General features: G+C 63.1%; 1 protein-coding gene across 1 annotated transcript; it reads right to left on the bottom strand.

The window, feature by feature from the left end:
- Positions 1–1673: 1673 nt before the first annotated feature.
- Positions 1674–8720, bottom strand: Slc22a12 (solute carrier family 22 member 12). The gene is made up of 10 exons (XM_048360738.1): positions 8125–8720; positions 6474–6577; positions 5972–6126; positions 5729–5897; positions 3959–4082; positions 3733–3848; positions 3248–3462; positions 2624–2732; positions 2280–2483; positions 1674–1942 (listed from the first exon to the last, which is right to left on the bottom strand). The coding sequence occupies exons 1-10, from the start codon at positions 8524–8526 to the stop codon at positions 1876–1878; spliced, it is 1665 nt and encodes a 554-aa protein (XP_048216695.1). The 5' UTR covers positions 8527–8720; the 3' UTR covers positions 1674–1875.
- Between the last annotated feature and the right edge of the window lie 13441 nt (positions 8721–22161).

Here is a 22161-nt window from a genome sequence, read left to right as displayed (position 1 = left end):
CCTCAGCTCTCAGCCTCCTGCGTCGCTAGGATGACAGGCGTGCGCCCCAGCGCCCAACTTCAGCTTCAGTCATTGCCCCCTGCACCAGTACCCCGGCCCGGCTCACCTGGCAACCACCCCAGGGTGGGCCTAGATAGCCTGTGGAAGTCCTGAAATTCAGGAGTGGGGGGCTCCTTGAATGGTGCTCAGAGGAGATGGGTCAGGAGACCCCGTCGCAGGGGCACCAAGGCCAAGGGTTTAGAGGAGGAGTTCACGGTGAAGTCAGCGGTCAGTGCCACGGTCTCCTGACAGGAAGTCCCTCCCCCAGGGGCGGGGCTACCTGCCTTCCACTGGGCAGGCAGTGGCCTGCCGGAGGTCCCGTCCCATGGGCCCAGGATGCCGGGGGACCAGGCTCCTGTTTCCCACCGTTTGCTTGGTCTTCCTATTGCGAGCTCTCTGTAGCCTCTCAGGCCACCCGGAGGGGAGGCCCTTTCTTGCCAGGATACATGTTCTGGCTCCATGAGGTCACTCCCCAGAGGAGCAGGGCCCCAGCCCCGGCCCCCAGACCTGCCGAGTTAGAAAAGGGGCGACTTGTGTTGGAGCTGAAGGCCTGGGTCCTGGAAGGCCTGGGCCAGACGGCAAGGCCGGGAGGGAGGCCACTCTGAATGTGGGTGGAGGGGCAGTCCTGGCGTGCTCCCTGAGCAGGAGAGGAGGAGCCATCTCCCCTGGGGTTCTGCTTTCTGGAAATTTCTAGACACCCTGAACTACCCGCCCCCCAAATGATGAGCTTTACTATAAGGCAGCTGGGCCTCCGCTGGACAGAGACAGATGGAAGACAGATGGGGGCCATGCCCCCAGCACAGCACTGATAGAAACACAATCTCTGCCTCTGCCCTTTTGCCCCGGGAGGGAGGTGGGGGCACAGGGTGCATGGGGGGGGGGGGCGTTGCAGGCAGATGGCCAAAGGTGGAAGGATCCAGAGGCCCAGAAGCTGAAGCTGAGGGGAACAGGCCAGGGGACCCTTTCTCCTGGGGATGGGAGCTGCTTTCTGTCCTCCCACCAAGTGCTCTGTGCATGTGTACAAGCAAGCGCGCGTAGCAGGCGTGCGTGCGTGCGCGTGTGCGCGTGGGTGTGTCATCCTCCGTCCGGGGCCCAGATCGGGAGGCTCGGAGACCACATCAGGCTCTGCAGATCTCCAGTCTCCTCCTGGCTGCGTCAGAAGCTTCTCTGAGCCCGGGGCGGTGCAGACCCCACAGGGTTTGGGCTACAGGAGCCGGCGCGGCACCCGCGGGCCCAGCCCGGCTCGCGGGAGTCAACCGCGGCCACCGGCCGTTTCTTTCTTTCTCTGCTCTTTATTCACACGGCTGCCCCTCTGGCCAGCTCTGAACGAGCTGGATCGCGGAGTGGTGGGGCCACCTGGCCCCTCTGCTGCTGGGAACAGGACAGGCGTGTGGCCTGGGGGGGGGGGGGAGGCCCTGTCCCGGCTCTGGGAGGCCAGGAGGAGTGGCGGAGGGGACACGGCCGGGCGGGCAGAGGGCGCGGCGGAGCGTGGGGCTGGTGGAGTCTGGTGGGCTGAGAGGCACCGCACAGCCGAAGGCCTCATGGCTGGTGCCGGCCAGGGAGGTGAGGGTCAGCCTGTGCCCGGGGGGAGGGCGGGAGGGGGGCGGCACTGAGGGCGCGGGCCCTGCTCCTGGCCCTGACACGGTGTCAATCACACCGTCCTTCGCCCCTTCTGTGCTGGAAGGAGCTGCCCAAGATACGGGCCGCTGCCGTCTTCAGGGGAGACACGAAGCTGCCTCCTCCTCCTCCTCCTCCTCCTCCTCCTCCTGGTCCTCCTCGTCGTCGTCCTCCTCCTCGTCCTCCTCCTCTTCTCAGCCCCCGTGGGCTCGCAGGAAGCTAGAACCGCGTGGACTTGAGCACGGGCCGCGCCGCTGGGGTGGGCTGTGCCGCCTTCTTTACTGCCCTGCTCGGGAAAGGCGGGGACGAAGGAGCGTGTTGAGGGGGGCATTGAATGACCCCTGACCCTTGACCTGCAAGCGTCTAGCTGGTGTCCTGCCAACCATCTTGAGGGCTCCGGGCCTAGGGTTTGGGGGCCTGTGACCCCCCCCCCTAGACATACATGCCCACTGGGCAAAGGGCTAACATGCTTTCCCACTTGGCTTCTCTCAAAGTGGTCCTGAGGGGTAGCAGAGGCATTTGGGCCAAGGAGGGAGGGAGGGGAGGGGGAGGGGGAGGGGGAGGGGGAGGGGGAGGGGAGGGGGAGGGGAGGGGGAGGGGGCGGGGCAGGGAGGCCCACTCACTGGTTCTGCACATCCTGCATGGTGTCCGGCAGCGGCAGGCTCTTGGTCTCGGGCAGCAGCAGCGTGGCCAGGCCGCCCAGCAGGGTCGCCGAGCCGTAGATGAACAGGGGCACCGAGGGGCTGTGGATGCTCAGCATCCGGACCACAGGCCCCAGGAAGGCCCCCGCTCGGGCCGCCATCTGGCAGAGGCCCACGGCTCGCATCCTGCCCACGCGGACGTTGCCGTGAGCCGCCACGGCCCGCAGCCCCCCCGGACCCTCTGCCCCTCCCGCCCGGGCAGCTCTGGGCCCCAGGGAAGGGTGGCGCGGGGCGTGGAGGCTGGGGTGTCGGGGGTGCCCCCTCACCTTAGCACTGTGGGGAAGAGCTCACCGCTGAAGATGTTGATGGAGGTGAAGGTGCTCCCCAGAGCCCCCAGCCCCAGCAGAGCCAGCGCCGAGCGCAGGGCCCCCATCACTGTGGGGGAGACGGAGGTGAGGTGAGCGGAGTCGGTGCGGATCTGGGCCCGGGGGAGGGGGGGGGGGCTCCCTTCATCCTTGCCGGCCCATCTCCCCAAACGTCTGCAAGTGGTCTCCCATGTCACCCCGTACCCCCCAACCTGTTTCCCACGACTCCCAGAGCCAGAATCTCCTTTGAGCCCCTCATTCCCTCCTGCTGAAACAAGGCCGGCACGCTGCCCCCCGCGCCACAGGGCCAGTCCGGCTTCTTTTATTTTGGTAGTGAACGGGAGAGAAGAGTCTCACAGACTTCCCTGTCCTGGCTGCGAACCCCAACCTCAGAGCGCAGCCTCCCCAGGAGCCCGGGGTACAGGCCGGAGCCGCTCACGCCCCGCGCTTGCGGGAATCTTCTTATTACTACAGCGTTTCTCCCCACTGCCTTAGTCCCATGGCCGCACCCCACAACCCCAGCAGTCTCCTTCCCAGCAGGCCACGACGGTGCTCCCGCGCCCCCCGAAGAGGGCCTCGGCTCACCCTGCGGCACCTGCGTGTTGGCCAGCATGCAGAGCCCCGCCAGGACCAGCGAGCTGACCTGGATGGTGCGGCGGCCCAGGTAGTTCATCAGGAGCAGCGTGGCGACCTTGCCCAGGAAGTCCATGGCTCCGATGAGCCCCTGCAGCAGGAACATGTTGCTGCCCAGGGACTGCAGGTCCAGGGCCACCCCATAAAAGCTGAAGCCAAAGGCAAACCTGGGAGCGGGAGGGGTGGGCGCGGGTCAGGCCGGGGGCTGCTCGGTGTCGGCCGACCACGCGGAGATGGGGTCACGCTTTGTGTTTGCCCCGGTTGGCCCGGACCCGCCATCCTCCAGATGTCTGCCTCCGTGGCTGAGTCCAGCCCCGACCGCCCCGGGCGCGCTTCCCGCGGCACCCCTCGTCCCGCCTGGCTCCGCTGCCTCTTTGTCACAGCTCGTCATCGTTCACACCCCTCTGTCATCTTCGCGCCCGCCTGGCCTGGCTTACCAGCACAGCATGGAGGCCCAGATCCGCAGCCGCAGCGCGGGCGCGCAGAGCAGGGCGCTCAGCCGGACGGCAGTGTGGTCGGCGCTCAGCTCCTCCCGCATGGCCGACCGCAGGGCCTGTGGGGAGAGGGGCTGCAGGCCCTGGGCGCCGAGAGGTCCTCCTCCACCCCGCACACTGGGCCCGAGAGCTGCGGCCTGACCCTGGGGAGGGGCCCGGCCCCCCTCACCTCCATGCTCAGCGTGTCCTGCACGGTCTTCTTCCCATTGATGGCAGCCACCCTCTGCAGCTCGCGCAGGCCCCGATCCGGCTTGCCCGTGATGAGGAGCCACCGGGCCGACTCTGGCAGCCACCTGGGGTGTGGGGGGCGTGAGAAAGGGTCGTCGGGGTCACCCCTCGCAGACTCCAAGGCTGGCCTGCACGGCAGGGTCCACCCGGGGTAACTGGGAGCAGGCACCTGGAGGGCCAGGCTGCATCCTTGGTAAACCTGAGCACCAGGCCAGAGTGTCTAATTCCCGTGGCTCTGCCCCTCGGACGGGTCCCTGTCCTCCTGCCCGGACCACGCCCTCCTGCTTTGGCTCCTCCCTCCAGGCTGGGCCCTGCCCTTCTTTACCCTGGCCCCACCCTCCTTCCCCTGGCCCCACCCTCCTGCCTTGGCTCCTCCCTCCTTACCCTGGCTCCACCCTCCTGCCTTGGCTCCTCCCTCCTTACCCTGGCTCCACCCTCCTGCCTTGGCTCCTCCCTCCTTACCCTGGCTCCACCCTCCTTCCTTGGCTCTTCCCTCCTTACCCTGGCTCCACCCTCGTGCCTTGGCTCCTCCCTCCTTCCCATGGCCCCACCCTCCTGCCTTGGCTCCTCCCTGCTTACCCTGGCTCCACCCTCCTGCCTTGGCTCCTCCCTGCTTACCCTGGCCCCACCCTCCTGCCTTGGCTCCTTCTTACCCTGGCTCCACCCTCCTGCCTTGGCTCCTCCCTCCTTCCCCTGGCCCCACCCTCCTGCCTTGGCTCCTCCCTCCTTATCCTGGCTCCACCCTCGTGCCTTGGCTCCTCCCTCCTTACCCTGGCTCCACCCTCCTGCCTTGGCTCCTCCCTCCTTACCCTGGCTCCACCCTCCTGCCTTGGCTCCTCCCTCCTTACCCTGGTTCCACCCTCCTGCCTTGGCTCCTCCCTCCTTCCCATGGCACCACCCTCCTGCCTTGGCTCCTCCCTGCTTACCCTGGCCCCACCCTCCTGCCTTGGCTCCTTCTTACCCTGGCTCCACCCTCCTGCCTTGGCTCCTCCCTCCTTCCCCTGGCCCCACCCTCCTGCCTTGGCTCCTTCTTACCCTGGCCCCACCCTCCTGCCTTGGCTCCTCCCTCCTTATCCTGGCTCCACCCTCGTGCCTTGGCTTCTCCCTCCTTACCCTGGCTTCACCCTGCTGCCCCGGCCCCATCCTGACCCTAACTCCTAACCCCGCCCTGGTCCCACCCACCCACACTGGCCCCGGCCCCTGCCCCTGGCCCCACCCTCCTCACCTTGGCTCCACCCCTCACTGCCCCGCCCTCCCAGCCTGATCGCACCCTACTCACCCTGGCTCCTCCCTCCTCCCTCTGGCTCCACCCTCCTTACCCTAGCTCCACCCCCACTGGCCTGGCCCCGCCTCCTCACCCTGGCCCCTCCCTCCTCACCCTGGCCCCGCCCCTCACAGCCCCGCCCGCCCGCCCTGGCCCGACCCTCCTCACCCTGGTTCCTCCCTCCTCACCTGGCTCCACCCCCGCTGCCCTGGCCTCACCCTCCCGCCCTGGCCCCGCCCTCCACACCCTGGCCCCGCCCCCTCCTGACTCCTCCTTCCTCACCAGGCTCCACCCCTTACCCTGGCTCCACCCCTGCTCCCCTGACCCCGCCCTCCTCACCCTGGCCCCGCCCCCTCCTGGCTCCCGCCCTCCGAAGCCCGGGGGAAATGAGAACCGCACACCACGGATACCCCTAAGAGCGGGCAGTAAATGGGGTGCAGCGCTCACCATGAGTAGAGGAAGCAGATGAAGAAGGGGACGGAGATCAGCAGCTGTAGCGCTGGCCAGGTACGCACCCCGTAAGCCACGGCGCCCGTCAGGACCTGGCCAAGGCTGAAGCCCATGAAGTTGAAGGTCATGGTGACGATCCGGAACCTGGCGGAGGTCCACTCCATCACTGTGAGGACGGAGGGTGAGCGGGGGTCCGCCGCGCCCCCGCCCGCCCCGCCCCGCCCCAAGGCCCGCCCCTACCCAGAGTGGTTGTGTTCATCATGATGCCAGCCAGGCCGAAGGCCACCAGGAACCGGAACAGGCAGTACAGGGAGAAGGTGGGGACGAAGGCGACCACCGTGCCCGACACGGCCACCTGCAGGTAGTTCCACGTCAACACCTTCCTGCGCCCGAACCTGTGGCACGCACGGACACGCCATGTCACTGGCCGCGCGGGGCAGGGCAGGGGCAGGGCAGGGGCAGGTTGCTTTTGTTATTGTTGCTGTTTGTTTGTTTTTATGCCGGTCTTGGGGCTTGAACTCAGGGCCTGGGCGCTATCCCTGAGCTCTCTACCGGGAATTCATTGGAGGTCAGGGTCTCTCCGACTCTGAGCAGGCTTTAGGAGTGGCCATTTTGAAGAGAAAGAAGGACCCCGCCGCAAGCCCAGAGGAAACTGGGGACTCTGTGGCTGGGAGAGGTGCAGGTTCACTCAGGTACCCCAGAAGAAGGAGCCTGCTCAGGCAGTGGAGGGGGGGGGTCTTACCTGTCAGAGACGGGGCCGCACACAGCAGCGCCTACCATCACCCCGGACAAGAAGATGGACTGGGCCATGGGCTTCATGGCCTGAGAGTCGCACACCAGGTCCCACTGGAGGGAGAGGAGGGGCGCGTGAGCTCAGCCCAGGAGGCCGTGGAGCCCAGGGGAGGGGGCCCGGAGCCGCTCAGGGGGTCCCTGGGGAGCCAGGTGCCGGCACCCCAGGCACAAGCCCCTGCTTCAGCCCTTCCACGACTCCCCAGCGGGTCATAGGTCATGTCTGGTCTATGCCCTTCCCCCACCGTGTCCCCAAGGCTGAACCTCCACCTCCCCCCCCCCCCGTCCCTCCCCCCAATCCTGGAGCTGTCCCTGAGCTTTGATGGCACTCTACCACTGGAGCCCTGGCTTCACTTCCAGCTTTGCCCAGGCTTCATCGGAGGTGAGAGCCACGTGGACTGTTGCTTGGGCTGGCTCTGAAAGGTGAGCCCCCGATCTCAACCTTCTGAGCAGCTGGGGGACCGGTGGGAGCCGCCAGGGCCTGGCTCACTTCTGGCTTTTGGGTGGTGGTAAATAGGAGATCAGAGTCTCACAGACTTGGCCAGGCGCTGGTGGCTGTCACCCCAGCTGCTCAGGACGCTGAGATCTAAGGATGGGGGGTTGAAGCCTGCTGGAGCAGGAAGGTCTCCAGTTAACCACCGAAAGCCAGAAGCGGAGCTATGGCTCAAGTAGAGGGATATCCCTGAGCACAAAAGCTCAGGGACAGTGCCCAGGATCCTGAGTTCAAGCCTCAAGACTGACACACACACACACACACACACACACACACACACACACAATGTCTCAGACTTTTCTGGCAAGCTGGATTTGAACCTGGATCCTCAGATCTCAGCCTGCTGAGTAGTTAGGATGACAGATGTGAGCTCCCAGCCCCTGGCTAGTTTTTCTTTAGGAGGCTTGTTCCCACCTGCTGGGACAGCAGGCCCTCCCCCTGACCTGGGTCTGCCGGGTGCCCCTGTCAGCTTCCTGGGCTTCCTGGGCTCTGTGCTCAGCCTTAGAGAATCCTCAGGTGACCGCCCCCCCCCACCATGGAGTTGCCTGGAGTCACAGAGCCTCAGGCTGGATCCGCAAACCTCTCGAGTTTATGTGTGTGCGTGCGTGTGTGTGTCTGTGTGTGAGCACGCGCGCTCGCTTGCTGGTCCTGGAACTTGAACTTGGCCTTGGACACTGCGCTTTTTTGCTCAAGGTTAGTGCTCTAACCCTTGAACTACAGCTCTGCTTTCAGCTTCTGGGTGGTTGATTAGTGTTAAGTCTCAGCCCTGCCTGGCTTCAAACCTTGATCTTAGGGCTGGGGATATGGCCTAGTGGCAAGAGTGCTTGCCTAGCATGCATGAAGCCCTAGGTTCGATTCCCCAGCACCACATATATAGAAAATGGCCAGAAGTGGCGCTGTGGCTCAAGTGGTAGAGTGCCAGCCTTGAGCAAAGAGAAGCCAGGGACAGTGCTCAGGCCCTGAGTTCAAGGCCCAGGTCTGGCACACACACACACAAAAGAACAAACCTTGATCTCAGCCCCCTAGGATTCCAGCCATGAACCCCCGACGGTGAGCATGCCCTTGACCTCCCAAGAGCCGGGGCGCGGCGTGGCCGTGGGGTGCTGCTTACCGTGGTCACGATGGTGGAGGTGAAGGTGCTGTCATCGTAGACCCAGCCGTCCACGCACGGCTCCGTGGCAGCCTCGCTCCCGTTGGGGGCCGTGGCGTTGGGGTCCAGGAGCTGCCACTGGGGCTGGCGAAAGCGGCGGCAGCGCTGGGGCTGCTGGTCGGGGCCGAGGGGGATGGACACGGCCAGGAGGTCCTCGGGCCCCAGGTCCCCAGGGAGTGTGGCCTGGGCAGTGGCGTTGTCCAGGAGGGGCAGCCAGCAGCGGTGTCTGGGCACCGCGGCCGAGAAGTTCTCTATCATGTTCTGAGAGGTGAGCAGAATGATGGGGACCAGTAGGGCCACGTTCTGCAGCACCTGGAACCTGCCCAGGTCCCCCACTTTGTCCAGGAGGTCAGGAAAAGCCATGGCGCCTCCCTAGAGGGACACCCAGGCCACAGAGGCCGGCGGGGACCCCGGGGGCGGACAGAGCCAGGGGGCTCCCCTCAGCGCGGCGCCCGCACCCGCCTCCCCGGGAGCATGGCAGGGGGGCCCCGGCCTCCGCCCACCCGCTAGCCCCAGGGGCGGCGCGCCCCGAGACCGTGGCCTCCCCCAGCGACCGGGAAGAGTCAGCTGTGGGGAGGGAGCCCGAAGTCACCCGGGCTGGAATCAAAGTGTGACCGGGGCGGCTCCGCACAGTGAGTGATTATTTCTTCTGACAAAGTTTAACCTGGCCCGGAGGGAGGGGCGGCGGCTCCGCCCTGGCACTGAGGGTGCTGCGGAGGCGGCCCCCCACCCCCCGTGGCAGTGGGTGGGCCCGCGGGTGTGTGCCGGGCCTTCCAGCACCCGGGCGGCACCCCAACTGCCCGTGAGCCCAGCCTCTGTGACGTCACCACATTCCTCAGGCGGAGGGCCCCCCCCCCCCGTGCCCTCTCCCCAAGTCTCCTCCCATTGCAGCCCTCTCCCCCCCCACTTTGCACCCCGCATCGCGGTCGGCACTCCCAATCCCACGGACAGCAGTCCCAGCAGGTACCCCCACCCCCCGGCCTCGCCGACCCCACCCCGGGAGCCCTCACACACCGCCTCCAGCTTACCCAGGGGGCCCCCCTCCCCCCGCGCCACAGCTGGAGACGCTGGCTCCCCACGGGGCCCCCGCCATGTTTGGGGGGGGTGAAGCCACCGGAGCTCTCCTCGTGGCAGTGAATCGTCCAGGGCAGAGGGTCCGCGAACCCAAAGCAGCAAGTCTGTGCACACGGGGGGGCTGCAAGTGTGCAACGCCACAGGGGTCCATGTGTGAACACGTGTGTGTATGTGTAGCACGAAGCAATGGCAGCTGCACCAGGAGTTCTGTGCTTTGGGATATAACTCTTCTCGCGTGCGTGCGTGCGTGCGCGTGCGCGCGCGTGCGTGCGTGTACGTGCGTGTGTGTGCAGGCTTGACTCTGAGCCTGAGTGCTTGGGGCTTGTGCTCTACCACTCGAGACATAGCTCCGCGTCTGGCTTTTTGGTGGTTCGTGGGAAGGAAGAGTCTCCTGGACTTTCCCGCCCGGGCTGGCTTTGAACTGCCATCCTCCTGCTGGCTGGCTGGGGCCCCTCGCCCTTGCTGTGCCTGTCCCGAGGGCCCTCTCTGGGCTCAGCCCAGGGCCCGGGCCCGCAGGGGGCACAGGTACCCCTCCCGGGGGCTCTCCTGGCATGGGGCCTGGCAGCACCCCACCTTCACCCCCCATCTTCCTCTCTCCAGTCATGATCTGCCAGTTCCAGGTCCTTCTTTAGTGTCTCTTCCTATCTTAGCGCTGATTCGAACAGCAGAGGAGGATGCTAGGAAGACCTGTGGAAGTAGGAGTTATTTTTAAAACAGGTTCCCTTCCCCCGAAGCACTAAGATTTTCATTTACCCATCCGAAATCCAGAACACATTGAAAGTTTTAACAAAAATAAAGATTGCTCCTACCTCCACAAGCCGCGCTTCCCTGCCGCTTGTGGTTTTGAAGTCAGAACCAGGTACGTTCAGCTTGGCCAGCCTGAGCTATCAAACAAACCTTAACGCCTTTGCTAAAATCCCGCAGAAAGCCTCTGACTTTTAGTCAGCTATTTTAACCTGTTCACGTTTATTGTGGTGGCTGCTACGTTGGACTTACGGTATGTTTTCTTCTTCACTGTATTTTCTTTTTAAATCATTCTTTTCCTGTTCCTGTTTCCCCTTGTTCTATTTTTCTCTGTCGTGGTGTAGCAGTTACACATTTCCATTTCTGCCCTCCTTGCATTTGAACGCACCAGCGAGGAGCTATTTTGTCCTGTCCCTTCTCTCCAAACCTCCCACCTCCTACCTCCTCCTGCACCCCTCAGCAGAAGGCCTTGCTCATTTCGCTAAGAAAAATAGAAGCCACCGGTCTAATTTTTGTCAGCAGCCTCCCCTTCTTGGCTCCCCAACTTGGGAACATCCACTCCCCCGTCTTTGGCATTTGTTCTTCTCTGTGTGTGTGTGTGTGATTTTAATTTTCCAGCATCTTCCTTTCTTTGACTCCTTCCTCCCTCTTCAACTACTCTTCCTTCTCTGTTTTTCCCTAGAGAGAGAGAGTGCTGGTCCTGGGACTCGAACCCAGGGCCTGGGCGCTATCCCTGAGCTTTTTTTTTTACTCAAGGCTAGCTCTCTCCTGCTTTGAGCCACAGTGCCACTTCCAGTTTTCAGGGACTTTCCTGCCTGGGCTGGCTTTGAACTGTGATCCTCAGATCTCAGCCTCCTGAGGAGCTAGGCTACAGTAGTCCCGGGGACCCCCCCCCCCCAGCAGGGAACCCACCAGATGTTTCCAGCCAGTTCACCCAGTTCTTGGTGGTATGGTTTTTTTTGTGCCAGTCCTGGGGTTTGAACTCAGGGCCTGAGCTCTGTCCCTGAGTTTTTCTTTTTGCTCTAGGTTAGCGCTCTACCACTTGAGCCACAGCGCCACTTCCAGGTTGTTGTGGGGTTTTTTTTGTAACTAATTGGAGTCTCACGGACTTTCCTCCTGGGGCTGGCTTTGAACCTGAATCCGCAGATCTGCGCGTGCCGAGAAGCTGGGATTCCAGGCGTGAGCTGGCTGGGGTGTTGGTGTGGCCGTCCTGCCCGGCTGGGGCTTGGTCTGCGCGCTGTCCCTCAGCGAGGATCGCCGGCTTGGCTCTGACCTCGCTCCTGCCCTCTTCCTCCCTGGCCGGTGGCCGCCCGGACGGCCCTGTGGGGGCGCGGCTTCCTGGAGGCAGAGCGCGTTTTCCACGCGTTTCTGTGTTTTCTTGTAACTCCTCCCAGTCCCCCCCATGCCCGGGGGTCAGAGGTCGCTGGGGAGCTGACTGAGCGTGACTCAGCAGGGCCGGCCGGTGCGCAGGGCCTCGAACCCGGCACGCGACGGGCCGCGGGGCCCAGGGTCGGGGCGAGGGAGCTGATGGGGGAAGGTCTCACGGCCGGCCGCAGCCTCTGTCTCGGGGGCTGCAGGAAGTCTTGGGGGGGAGTCCCTCTGTTAGATGGGTCCCGCCGGCCTCCTGCTTTGGGCGCCCCAGTGCCTCAAAGGGAAGAGGGGGTGGCAGGGAGGGGAGCTCTGTTCTTCCACTTGCTGCCTGGGTCCCCCACGGGACACCGACACCCCGTTTGCTGGAGGCCCGCTCGCCCCATCTGCTCAACACCCCCCCCCAATCTGGTTGTCGGGAGCAGCTAAGCTCACCCGCCCCAGGGCGGAGTCGCGGGGCCCTGGGAGGGGCGCGAGGCCAGCGCGAGGCCTCTGTGGGGTGTCTGGGGGCTGAGGAGCCCTGCCTCGGGTCCTCTCCGCCCAGGCCCGGGGGGCCGGGGTCCCCACGACTCCTCCGGGCCCCTAGGCGCCCCTGCTCCGCCCTGCAGTTCTGTTGTTCCCCAAGTCTGGCCGCTGTGGTTCTGCCAAACCGCACCAGCTCCCCGCCTGCTCCCACACGGGGCCTGGGGCTCCCCTCAGACCTGGGGGGGGGCCTGCCTGCTGCTGGTGGGGAGGTCATGGGGGGGTGACGGGGAGGGTGGTGTAAAGGGGAAGGTGGCAAAAGTGATGCCGGTGGTGGTGGCTACGGCGGTGGTGGTTACAGTGGTGGTGGCTATGGTGGTGGTGGTGGTTACGGTGGTGGTGGTTACAGTCGTGGTTGTGGTTACAGTGGTGATGATGGTAGTGGTGGTGATGGTGGTGGTGGTGGTGGTGGTGGCGGTAGTGGTGGTTACAGTGGTGATGGTAGTGGTGGTTGTGGTGGTGGTGGTGGTGGTGATGGTAGTGGTGGTTGTGGTGGTGGTGGTTACAGTGGTGATGGTGGGGGTGGTGATGGTGGTGGAGGTGGTGGTGGAGGTGGTGGTGGTGATGGTGGTGGTGGTGGTGGTGGTGGTGGTGATGGTGGTGGTTATGGTGGTAGTGGTGGTTATGGTGGTGGTGGTTACAGTGGTGATGGTGGGGGGTTACAGTGGTGGTGGTGGTGGTGGTTATGGTGGTGGTGGTGGTGGTTATGGTGGTGGTGGTTACAGTGGTGATGGTGGGGGGGGTTACGGTGGTGGTGGTTACAGTGATGGTGGTGATGGTGGTGACAGCGGTGGTGGTGGTGGTTACGGTGGTGGTGGTTACAGTCGTGGTGGTGGTTATGGTGGTGATGATGGTAGTGGTGGTTATGGTGGTGGTGGTGGTGATGGTGGTGGTAGTGGTGGTTACAGTGGTGATGGTAGTGGTGGTTGTGGTGGTGGTTACAGTGGTGATGGTGGGGGGGTTACAGTGGTGGTGGTGGTGGTGGTTATGGTGGTGGTGGTTATGGTGGTGGTAGTGGTAGTTACAGTGGTGATGGTAGTGGTGGTTATGGTGGTGGTGGTTATGGTGGTGATGGCAATGGTGGTGGTTATGGTGGTGGTGGTGGTGGTGGTGATGGTAGTGGTAGTTATGGTGGTTGTGGTTACAGTGGTGATGGTAGGGGTGGTGGTTACGGTGGTGGTGGTGGTGGTGATGGTAGTGGTGGTTGTGGTGGTGGTGGTTACAGTGGTGATGGTGGGGGTGGTGGTTACGGTGGTGGTGGTTACAGTGATGGTGGTGATAGTGGTTACAGTCGTGGTGGTGGTTACAGTCGTGGTGGTGGTGACAGCGGTGGTGGTGGTGACAGCGGTAGTGGTGGTGGTGATGGCGATGGTGGCTATACTGATGAGACCCAGGACCATTGTCTCTGCTGGGCAGGCTCCGGTGTCACGCGCCCTTTGCCTGTGTCACCCCTTCCATCGCGTCGCATTCCTAGCCCGACAGAGCATTCTGGCAACTGAGACTCAGCGCAGAGGGCCAGTCGCCCTGTGGCAGAACCCGGCCACCGGCCTGGGTCTGACCGGCCGCCTCCCTCCCCCCACACCCAGCTTGGCAGAAGGTTTGTGGGAGCCGAGGGGGGTGAGCGAGAGGGGGAGCTCCACACAGCGCCCTCCCTCCCCGCCCCGGGCAGCGCCCTCCTGTTCCCGCCCTCGGCCTTGGCGCCCACTTCCCGGGTCCTCCGCCTAGCCTGTCCGGCCCACTGGGAGGCTCCAGCTGGGGGGCACGGAGGCCGAGGGGCGCCGCCACCCCGCCTTCCGGCACCTGCGGGGCTTCGCTGTCCCCCGCCGGCCGCGTCCACCACCCGCGGCGCTGAGTTAAAATTCAACGCGGGGAGCAGCGGGCCTGCGGGCGGCTGGGACTTCGCCCCGCTGGGCACGGGGGGGGGGGGGGGCGGGGGGAGGGTGGACGGGGGAGGGGACAGGGGACGGGGGACGCACACGCCCGCCCGCCCACCCCCGGACTCCTCTCAGCCTCCCGCGGGTGCTGCTCCCAGGTCAGATGGCGTCCCTTGGGCTTCGCGTGGGGACTCGGCCTTCCCATCCGTCACAGGCTGGGCCTCCTCCTGCGCGTCCGTCCCGGGGCTTGAACTCGGGTCCTAGGCGCTGGCCCTTGAGTGCTTTTGTGCTCAAGGCCCATGCACTTTTGGCGTTTGGGTGGTGAATGGGAGATGAGGGTCTCACGGACTTGCCTGCCCTGGCTGGCTTTGAACTGTGGCCCTCAGAGTAGGCAGGATTCCGGGTGGGAGTCACCCCGGCCCCCACCCCACCCCCACCCCGCCCCCTCCCCCACCCACCCCGCCCCTCCCCCACCCCACCCGGCTTATCATGATTATGAATGGTTTGGTGAGGAGGGAGCCCCAGGGCTACCCTGGAGGTGGGCTGGGGCCGAGGCCAGATGGTGTCGGGAGCTGAGCAGAGCCCCGCGCTGCCCGCCACGCAGGGCGCAGGTGCGAATCTGGGTGCAGACGCCAGTCATCTTCCCACACAGAGACGCAGCCAAGAAGGCCCTGGGTTCTCTAAGGCAGATGCGGAGTTCTAAGCACCACCCCTCACCCCTCACCCCTCACCCCTAGCCGGGAAGCTTGGGTAGAACTGGGGCGGGGCAGGGGGGTGTTAGGAGCCACAGTGAGGCTGCTCTGCTGTCCCGGCCACTGCCTCCGCCCAGCTGTCAAGTCTCAACTCCTCCTCCTCCCCCCTCCCCCTTCTCCCCTCCTCCTCCCCTTCCCCTCCCCCTCCTCCCATCCCCCCCTCTCTTCCTCCTCCACTTCCCCTCTTCCTCCCCTCCCCCTCCCCTTTCTTTGGCCTTACTGGGCTCCCCCATCTCTTCTGTGTCTACGCTGGAGGGGGGGGGCGGGGGGATGGGGGGGCGGGCTTTGTCCTGCAAACAATCCTCATCTCCTCACACCCTCGCACATCCACGTGTTCACGCCCATGTCCTCCGCGGTGCCACACCGATCACTCACAGAGCAGTGGAGGGGATGGGGACACAGCCGACAGCCGGGTCCCTGACACCTACGCGCATCTATCCATTGCCCACGAGCTGCCATCGGGCTACGCATCTGTCCATCCTCAAGCCCTGTCCTCCATCCTCCATCCTCCATCCTCCATCCCTCCATCCTCCATCCTCCATCCCTCCATCCCTCCATCCTCCATCCTCCATCCCTCCATCCTCCATCCATCCATCCTCCATCCCTCCATCCTCCATCCTCCGTCCCTCCATCCTCCGTCCTCCGTCCTCCATCCTCCATCCCTCCATCCCTCCGTCCTCCATCCTCCATCCTCCATCCTCCATCCCTCCATCCCTCCATCCCTCCGTCCTCCGTCCTCCGTCCTCCATCCTCATCCCTCCATCCTCCATCCTCCATCCCTCCATCCTCCATCCATCCATCCTCCATCCCTCCATCCTCCATCCTCCGTCCCTCCATCCTCCGTCCTCCGTCCTCCATCCTCCATCCCTCCATCCCTCCGTCCTCCATCCTCCATCCTCCATCCTCCATCCCTCCATCCTCCATCCTCCGTCCCTCCATCCTCCATCCCTCCATCCTCCATCCTCCATCCTCCATCCCTCCATCCTCCATCCTCCATCCCTCCATCCTCCATCCTCCATCCCTCCATCCCTCCATCCTCCATCCTCCATCCTCCATCCCTCCATCCTCCATCCCTCCGTCCTCCATCCTCCATCCTCCGTCCTCCATCCTCCGTCCTCCATCCCTCCGTCCTCCATCCCTCCGTCCTCCATCCTCCATCCTCCATCCTCCATCCTCCATCCCTTCATCCTCCATCCTCCATCCTCCATCCATCCATCCTCCATCCTCCATCCCTCCATCCTCCATCCTCCATCTTCCATCCCTCCGTCCTCCATCCTCCATCCTCCATCCTCCATCCTCCATCCCTTCATCCTCCATCCTCCATCCATCCATCCTCCATCCCTCCATCCTCCATCCTCCATCCTCCATCCTCCATCCCTCCGTCCTCCATCCCTCCATCCTCCATCCTCCATCCCTCCATCCTCCATCCTCCATCCTCCATCCCCCATCCCTCCATCCCTCCATCCTCCATCCTCCATCCTCCATCCATCCATCCTCCATCCTCCATCCCACATCCCTCCATCCTCCATCCTCCATCCCTCCATCCTCCATCCTCCATCCCTCCATCCTCCATCCTCCATCCCTCATCCTCCATCCTCCATCCTCCATTCCACCATCCCTCCATCCTCCATCCTCCATCCTCCATCCCTCCATCCTCCATCCTCCATCCTCCATCTCTCCGTCATCCAGCCAGTCAGCAGGTTCTAGTCAGGTGTGAGGGGGCCCTGGCGCGGAGCTCTGGGACAGGGCAGATGTTCAGTGTCCCGCCTGTCACCTGCCCACCCGGCTCCTCGTGCCACTGAGCCAGAGCTCAGCCAGGGCCAGGGGAGGCCCGGATGCGGGGGGCCATGCAGGGGCCGGGGGGGGGGGTCGCCGCCCTGTGGGGGGTCGCCGCCGTGGGAGGGGGAGCCGGGCTGGGCAGGCCCAGGACAGGAGAGGCTGCAGGCCCAGCCATGTCCTCACTTGACACGAGTGGGAGAGGAGGGCGCTGTGACGCCTTGATGTGGTCCAGGGGCGGCGACTGGAACGGGCAAAGCTCGCCTGGAATCGACCTGCCGTGACTCCCGTCCCTGCGCGCCCAGCGCCATGGCAACCACTGGCCGGGTCGAGTGGCCGTCGCCCCCAGCTCCCCGCCACTCGGCCCAGCCCCACCCCTGCGCCTGCCAAACACCAGGCCTCACGGGGTTTGTCTGGCTTTGTTTCTGGTTTTCTTTGCTTTTCAGACTCCAACCAATGCACGCAGGGGTGGGGGGGTGGGGGGTGAGGAGGGGCCGGGCCCGCGTCTCCGCACCCTGCGTGGGCGCCTGGACAGGTGCCCCCACGGGCGGGCAAAGGCGGTGGGTGCCGCCACGCTTCCTGGCGACTTCCTGGGGCCACGTGGCGGTGTCGAAACAGTGCCTGGCCGTCCTTGGGGGTCGCATGACGCCCCCCGGCTGGACGGAACGCCCGGCCCAGGGCACGAGCCCCGGCTTCCACCCCAGCACCACAAATTGTGAAAACACAGCCCTGCCAGGAGAACCCACCGAGCATTCACGGCCGGATTCAAGCAAGCCTGACTCAGTTTCCCCAGCCTGCTCCCTCCCCGCTCTTCCCACGGAGCCCCTCCCTCGGAGTCAGCAGAGCCCTTCCTCCCTCGCCCCTCCTGCGGGAGGAGGAGCCCTCAGGAGAGGGGGAGCCGGCCCGATGGGCTCCGCCCGCCACGGTGAGGCTCTGCTTCTGCAGCTGGGTCTCCAGGGTAAAGGAATTCGTTTGTAGATTACATTTATTGACGTGATCCTGGGATAAAATCCCAGGCCTCCTGCATGCAAAGCTGTCGCTCTGCCCCTGGCCCCCAGCCAGCCCTACAAGATCAAACCCAAACCACACTTGTGCTTTGCTCTAGTCCGGGGCTTGACCTCAGTACCTTGAGCTCTCATTTAGCTTTTTTATTCAAGTCCAGTGCTCTACCGCTTGAGACACAGCTCTACCGCCTGCCTTTTTTTTGCAGGTTAACTGGAGATAGGAATCATACGGACTTTTCCTGCCCAGGCTGGCTTTGAACCGAGATCCTCAGATCTCAGGCCTCCTAAGTAGCTAGGATGCAGCATGAACCACCGGTGCCTGGCTTGCACTGTAGTTTTTAATGCATCCATTTTCTTGAGTATAATTGGTGATGTATAGTAAATGGAGTTTGACTCGTGTGCACATCTGTGAGACCATTTTATGCTCAAGGTCATGAATACTTCCCTTCCCTCTCCCCCCCCAATTCTCCACCCCCACCCCCACCCCGTAGTGGGCAAACAATGACCTGGGCTCTCTGTCAAAGTAGATTCGTCTACATTTTTCTGGAATTTTAAAAGAAATATATCAATCAGCTGGACGCCAGTGGCTCACACCTGTCATCCTAACTACTCAGGAGGCTGAGATCCGAGGATCGCAGTTCAAAGCCACACTGGGCAGGAAAGTCCGCGAGACTCTTAACCCCAGTCAGCCACCAGAAAACCAGAAGTGGCGCTGTGGCTCCAGTGGTAGAGCGCTAGCCTCGAGCTGAAGAGCTCAGGGACAGCGCCCAGGCCCCGAGTTCAAAGCCTCTTATCCCTCTGTCTGTGGCTCTCGTGTCTGTCGTCAGCTGTGACCGCTCGCAGTTAAGGGCCGGGAGCGCAGTTCGCCCGGGCGGGTGTTCAGGAGCGGTGGTCACGGGGCCCGGGGGCTGGGGGTGAGCTCGGGTCCTGTAGGGCAGCGCTAGGGCCAGACCACAGCTCCGCACCCCTGTGCTAGCAGGGCACCAGAGGCCAGAGCCTGTCATCCCAGCCATCAGGAGGCTGAGATGAGAGGATCGCGGTTCAACGCCAGCCTACGGAAGGAAAGCCTGTGAGACTCTCACCTCTCATCAACGCGCAAAAATCTGGAAGCTGTGGGTCAAGGGGTAGAGCGCCAGTCTTGAGTGAAGAAGCTAAAGGACAGAGCCCAGGCCATGAGTTCAAGCCCCGGTACTGGCACATGCGTGCACGTGCGTGTACACACACACACGCACACACACGCACACTTTTGCCAAACTGCCTCCAGTTTTCTCTTCATCCTACCCCTTACGCTTAGATCTATGGTATGATTCAAGTCCGTTTTTGGATGTGGTGTGAGTTAGATTTGAGCCCTCCCCACCCCCCCCCCAGCCCCCGCCGCCGCTTTGCTAATCAATTGTTCCCAGCTCCTTAGTTGCTAAATTTCTGCTTTCCCCACGGAAGTTTCTGGCACCTTGAGAACCGGTGCACTGCGCAGGCGCAAGCTCCCATTCTGCGTCTCCACTCCACCAAGTCAAACACCAGCCATGCTGGCCAGAGCCCAGCTGCCTCCCCGCCCCTGGGCCAGTGCTCCAGCCCCAGCCTGGTCTCCTCCTCCTCCTCCTCCTCCTCCTCCTCCTCCTCCTCCTCCTCCTCCTCCTCCTCGCTGCTCCTCCTCCTCCTCCTCCTCCTCCTCCTCCTCTTCCCCCTTCTCCCCTCCCCCTTCCCTTCCCTTCCTCCTCTTCCCCTTTCTCCTCTTCCTCCTCCCCTTCCTCCCCTTCCTCCTCCTCTTCCTTCTCCTCTTCTTCCTCCTCCTCTTCTTCCTCTTCCTCCTCTTCCTCCTCCTTCTCTTCCCCCTCCCCCTCCTCCCTCCTCCTTCCCTTCCCCTCCCCCTTCCTCCTCTTCTCCTTTCTCCTCCTTCTCCTCCTCTTCCTCCTCCTCTTCCTCCTCTTCCTCCTCTTCCTCCTCCCCTTCCTCCTCCCCTTCCTCCTCCTCTTCCTCCTCTTTCCCTCCCTCCCCCCTCTCTCCCCCTCCCTCCCCTCCTTCCTTCTCCTCCCCCTCTTTCTTCTTTCTGGGAATGATTCCGCTGCTGGGCGAGAGCGTTGGGCGCGTTTTCCCGCGCTCGGATGGCCTCGTGAACCCGGTGCCGTCGGCTGGCGTTTGGGTTGGGATTCCGTGGGGGTCACCGGGCGTTCCGGCAGGGCAGAGCCCGTCTCCCCGTTTACTGAGGCGTCTTTATCGCCCTTCTGCAATCCGCTAGCTTGCATTTCACGGGACTTGCCTTGCTGTCTCATAATCTAGTGATCCTGGAGCAACTGGGGCCCCCTCCACCGCCGTTTCCAACCTGGACCCTGCCGCCTCGCTGGGGTCCCCCCCCCCACCGCGTTCCTCGGGGTGGCCGCGCCCACAGTGGGGCTGCAACTCGGGGGGGGGGGCACCTGCTCTCCCTGAGCTTTCTCAACCCGAGCTGGCGCTCTGCCACTTGAGCCACAGCTCCGCTTCTGGCTTTTTGCTGGTTCTCTGGGGAGAAGAGCCTCTTGGAATGGTCTCCCTAGGCCGGCTCACACCGCAGCCCGCGGACCGGGGCCCCCAGAGCGGCTGGGGTGACGGACGGCGTGAGCCCCCCGCACCCCCCCCCGCCCCGCACCCCTCTCCCAGGCCCTTCTGTCTGAGTCCTGCTGGTTGCAGGGCTTAGCAGAGGTGTTGAATGAATAGGAAGTGCCAGGGGCAGGCGCCCTGGCCCCCCCCCCCCCCGTTCCTGGCCTCAGAGGGGAAGCCCTCCGTCTCCCACCCTCCCTGGGGTGGTCGCGTGTCCAGTCTAGGACGAGTGTCCAAGATGTCCAGTCTAGGGGTAGATGTCCTTCAGCCACCAAGCCTGGCTGGACATTCCCTGTTGCTCCTGGTTTGATGAGTGTTTGCTTGGTAAGACAGCCTTTCTGCACCTCTCAAGGTGATGCCTTGTGTTTAGTCGTCATGCTACGTAGCCCAGGCCGACCTTGAACTCAGGATGCGTTCCACACTGGGGATTCTTCGTCTCTGCCTCCCAAGGGCTGGGATTCTAGGTGTGACCTGCCACAGCCAGCTTGTTAATGATTCCGTCTATTAACCTTTATTGTCAAATGTTAAACCAAGTCTACATTCCTGAAATAAAGTCCACCTGCCATGGTACCGTTCTTACAATATTGTTAACTTGCTGTTTATTAGGAATTTTTGTCTCAGGCTAGACAGTAACTCGGTGGTTAAGCGCTGGCTTAGCACGTATGAGGCTTCTTTTTTTTCTTTTTTTTCTAAATCTCCAGCACCACGACTACTTTTATGTGTGTTTGTGTTGTGAGGAATATTGGATTATAGCTTTCTTGTCTCTTTTTTTGGGTTTGGTATCAGGAATACATTGGGAGGCATTATCTCATTGTAAATATTCTGGAAGGAGTTGTGTAGAATTACTGTTATCTCCCTCCCTCCCTCCCCCCTTCCTTCCTTCCTGCTTCCCTTCTTCATTCTCTTTTTTTCCACTCTACCACTCGAGCCACAGCTCCACTTTCAGCTCTTTGGCTACTTGAAGATATGAGCCTGTGGACTTTCCTGCCCAGGCCTGGCTTTGAACTGGGATCCTCAGACTGCAGCCTCCTGAGTAGCTAGGATTCCGTGATGAGCCATCTGCACCTGGCTCGCTTGCTCCTTCCTTCCTTCCTTCCTTCCTTCCTTCCTTCCTTCCTTCCTTCCTTCCTCCCTCCCTCCCTCTTTCTTCCTTCCTCCCTTCCTTCTTTCTAGACAACCTCACTACGTAGTCCAAACCGACCTGGAACTCACAATTTTCCTACCTTAGTCTCCCCAGTGCGGGGACTGTAGTTGTGAACCACCATATCTGGCTGAAGAATTGCTAGGATGTATCTTTTTTTTTCTTCTTAAAATTTTGGCAGAATTCCTTGGAGGAGCCTGGAGTTTTCTCTATGAGAAGGGTTTGAACCATAAGTTGTTTTTTTTTTTTTTTAAATAGACCTAGGGCTAATAAATTTATGTTTCTCCTATAGTGAGTCAGTGTTCTTCAAGAAATTCCTTAGTTCTCAGTCAAGTGAAATATTACTCATTCTCCCCCCTCCCTCCCTCCCTCCCTCCCTCCCTCCCTCCCCCTCCCCGCTTTGCTTCTTTGCTTTGGGCTCAGCTTCTGCTGAGAGCTCACAACCTCCTCATAGGGTCTGAGCCACTTACAATCCCCTGTGTGGTGAGCGGCTGGGGGGGGGGGGAGGGGAGGGTGGCACCCTCATTCGGGGCCCCTGGAGGGCTCTGGGCCCAGAGGGGGCTGGGCAAGCTGGGCCCAGGCCTGCGAGAGCCCTGGGCTGTGGGGTCTGGGCAGCAGATGATGGGCAGCTCCAGCCGGAGGAGGGGCCGCCGGGGACGTGACGGGGGGGGGGGGGGGGGAGCCCTCCACCCTGAGGGGCCCCTCCCCCGCGGGTCCCCAGGAGCCCGGAGTCACCCCATGCCGCCCCCCCCCCCAGCCCCGAGAGCGGCCAGGGAAGCCCAGGCTCAGCCAGGACGCTTGGTGCAGGGCCCTCCGGCAGGCCCGGCCTGGCGAGCCTTGAACCCGGGGCCCTGAGAGATGGACGCCATTTTCTAGAGGGCGACTCTGTACATGGCAGGGGGTGACTGGAACCCTGGTCCCCACTTGGGTGACTGGGAAGGTGACAGGACCGTCCTCCCGGTAAGGCAGCCCGACCAGGCTCCTCCTGCAGGGCTGGGGCCGGAGGAGGGGGAGATGAGCCGGGAGGAGGGAGGACTCCCGGAGGAGGGAGGACTCTGGACGCCTCCTTCCCTGCGGCTGTTCCGCGTGGTGGAATCTCTGAAGCCAGGTGCTCTGTGTCACGACGACCTCTTTTCCGTTGCCCCTGGCTGCACCAGGCCTCCTGGAAC

This window comes from Perognathus longimembris, chromosome 13, assembly GCF_023159225.1.
Source record: "Perognathus longimembris pacificus isolate PPM17 chromosome 13, ASM2315922v1, whole genome shotgun sequence".
Classification (NCBI taxonomy): domain Eukaryota; kingdom Metazoa; phylum Chordata; class Mammalia; order Rodentia; family Heteromyidae; genus Perognathus; species Perognathus longimembris.
Note: the sequence above shows the minus strand (reverse complement) of the source record. Positions and strands in the feature narration are given on the sequence as shown.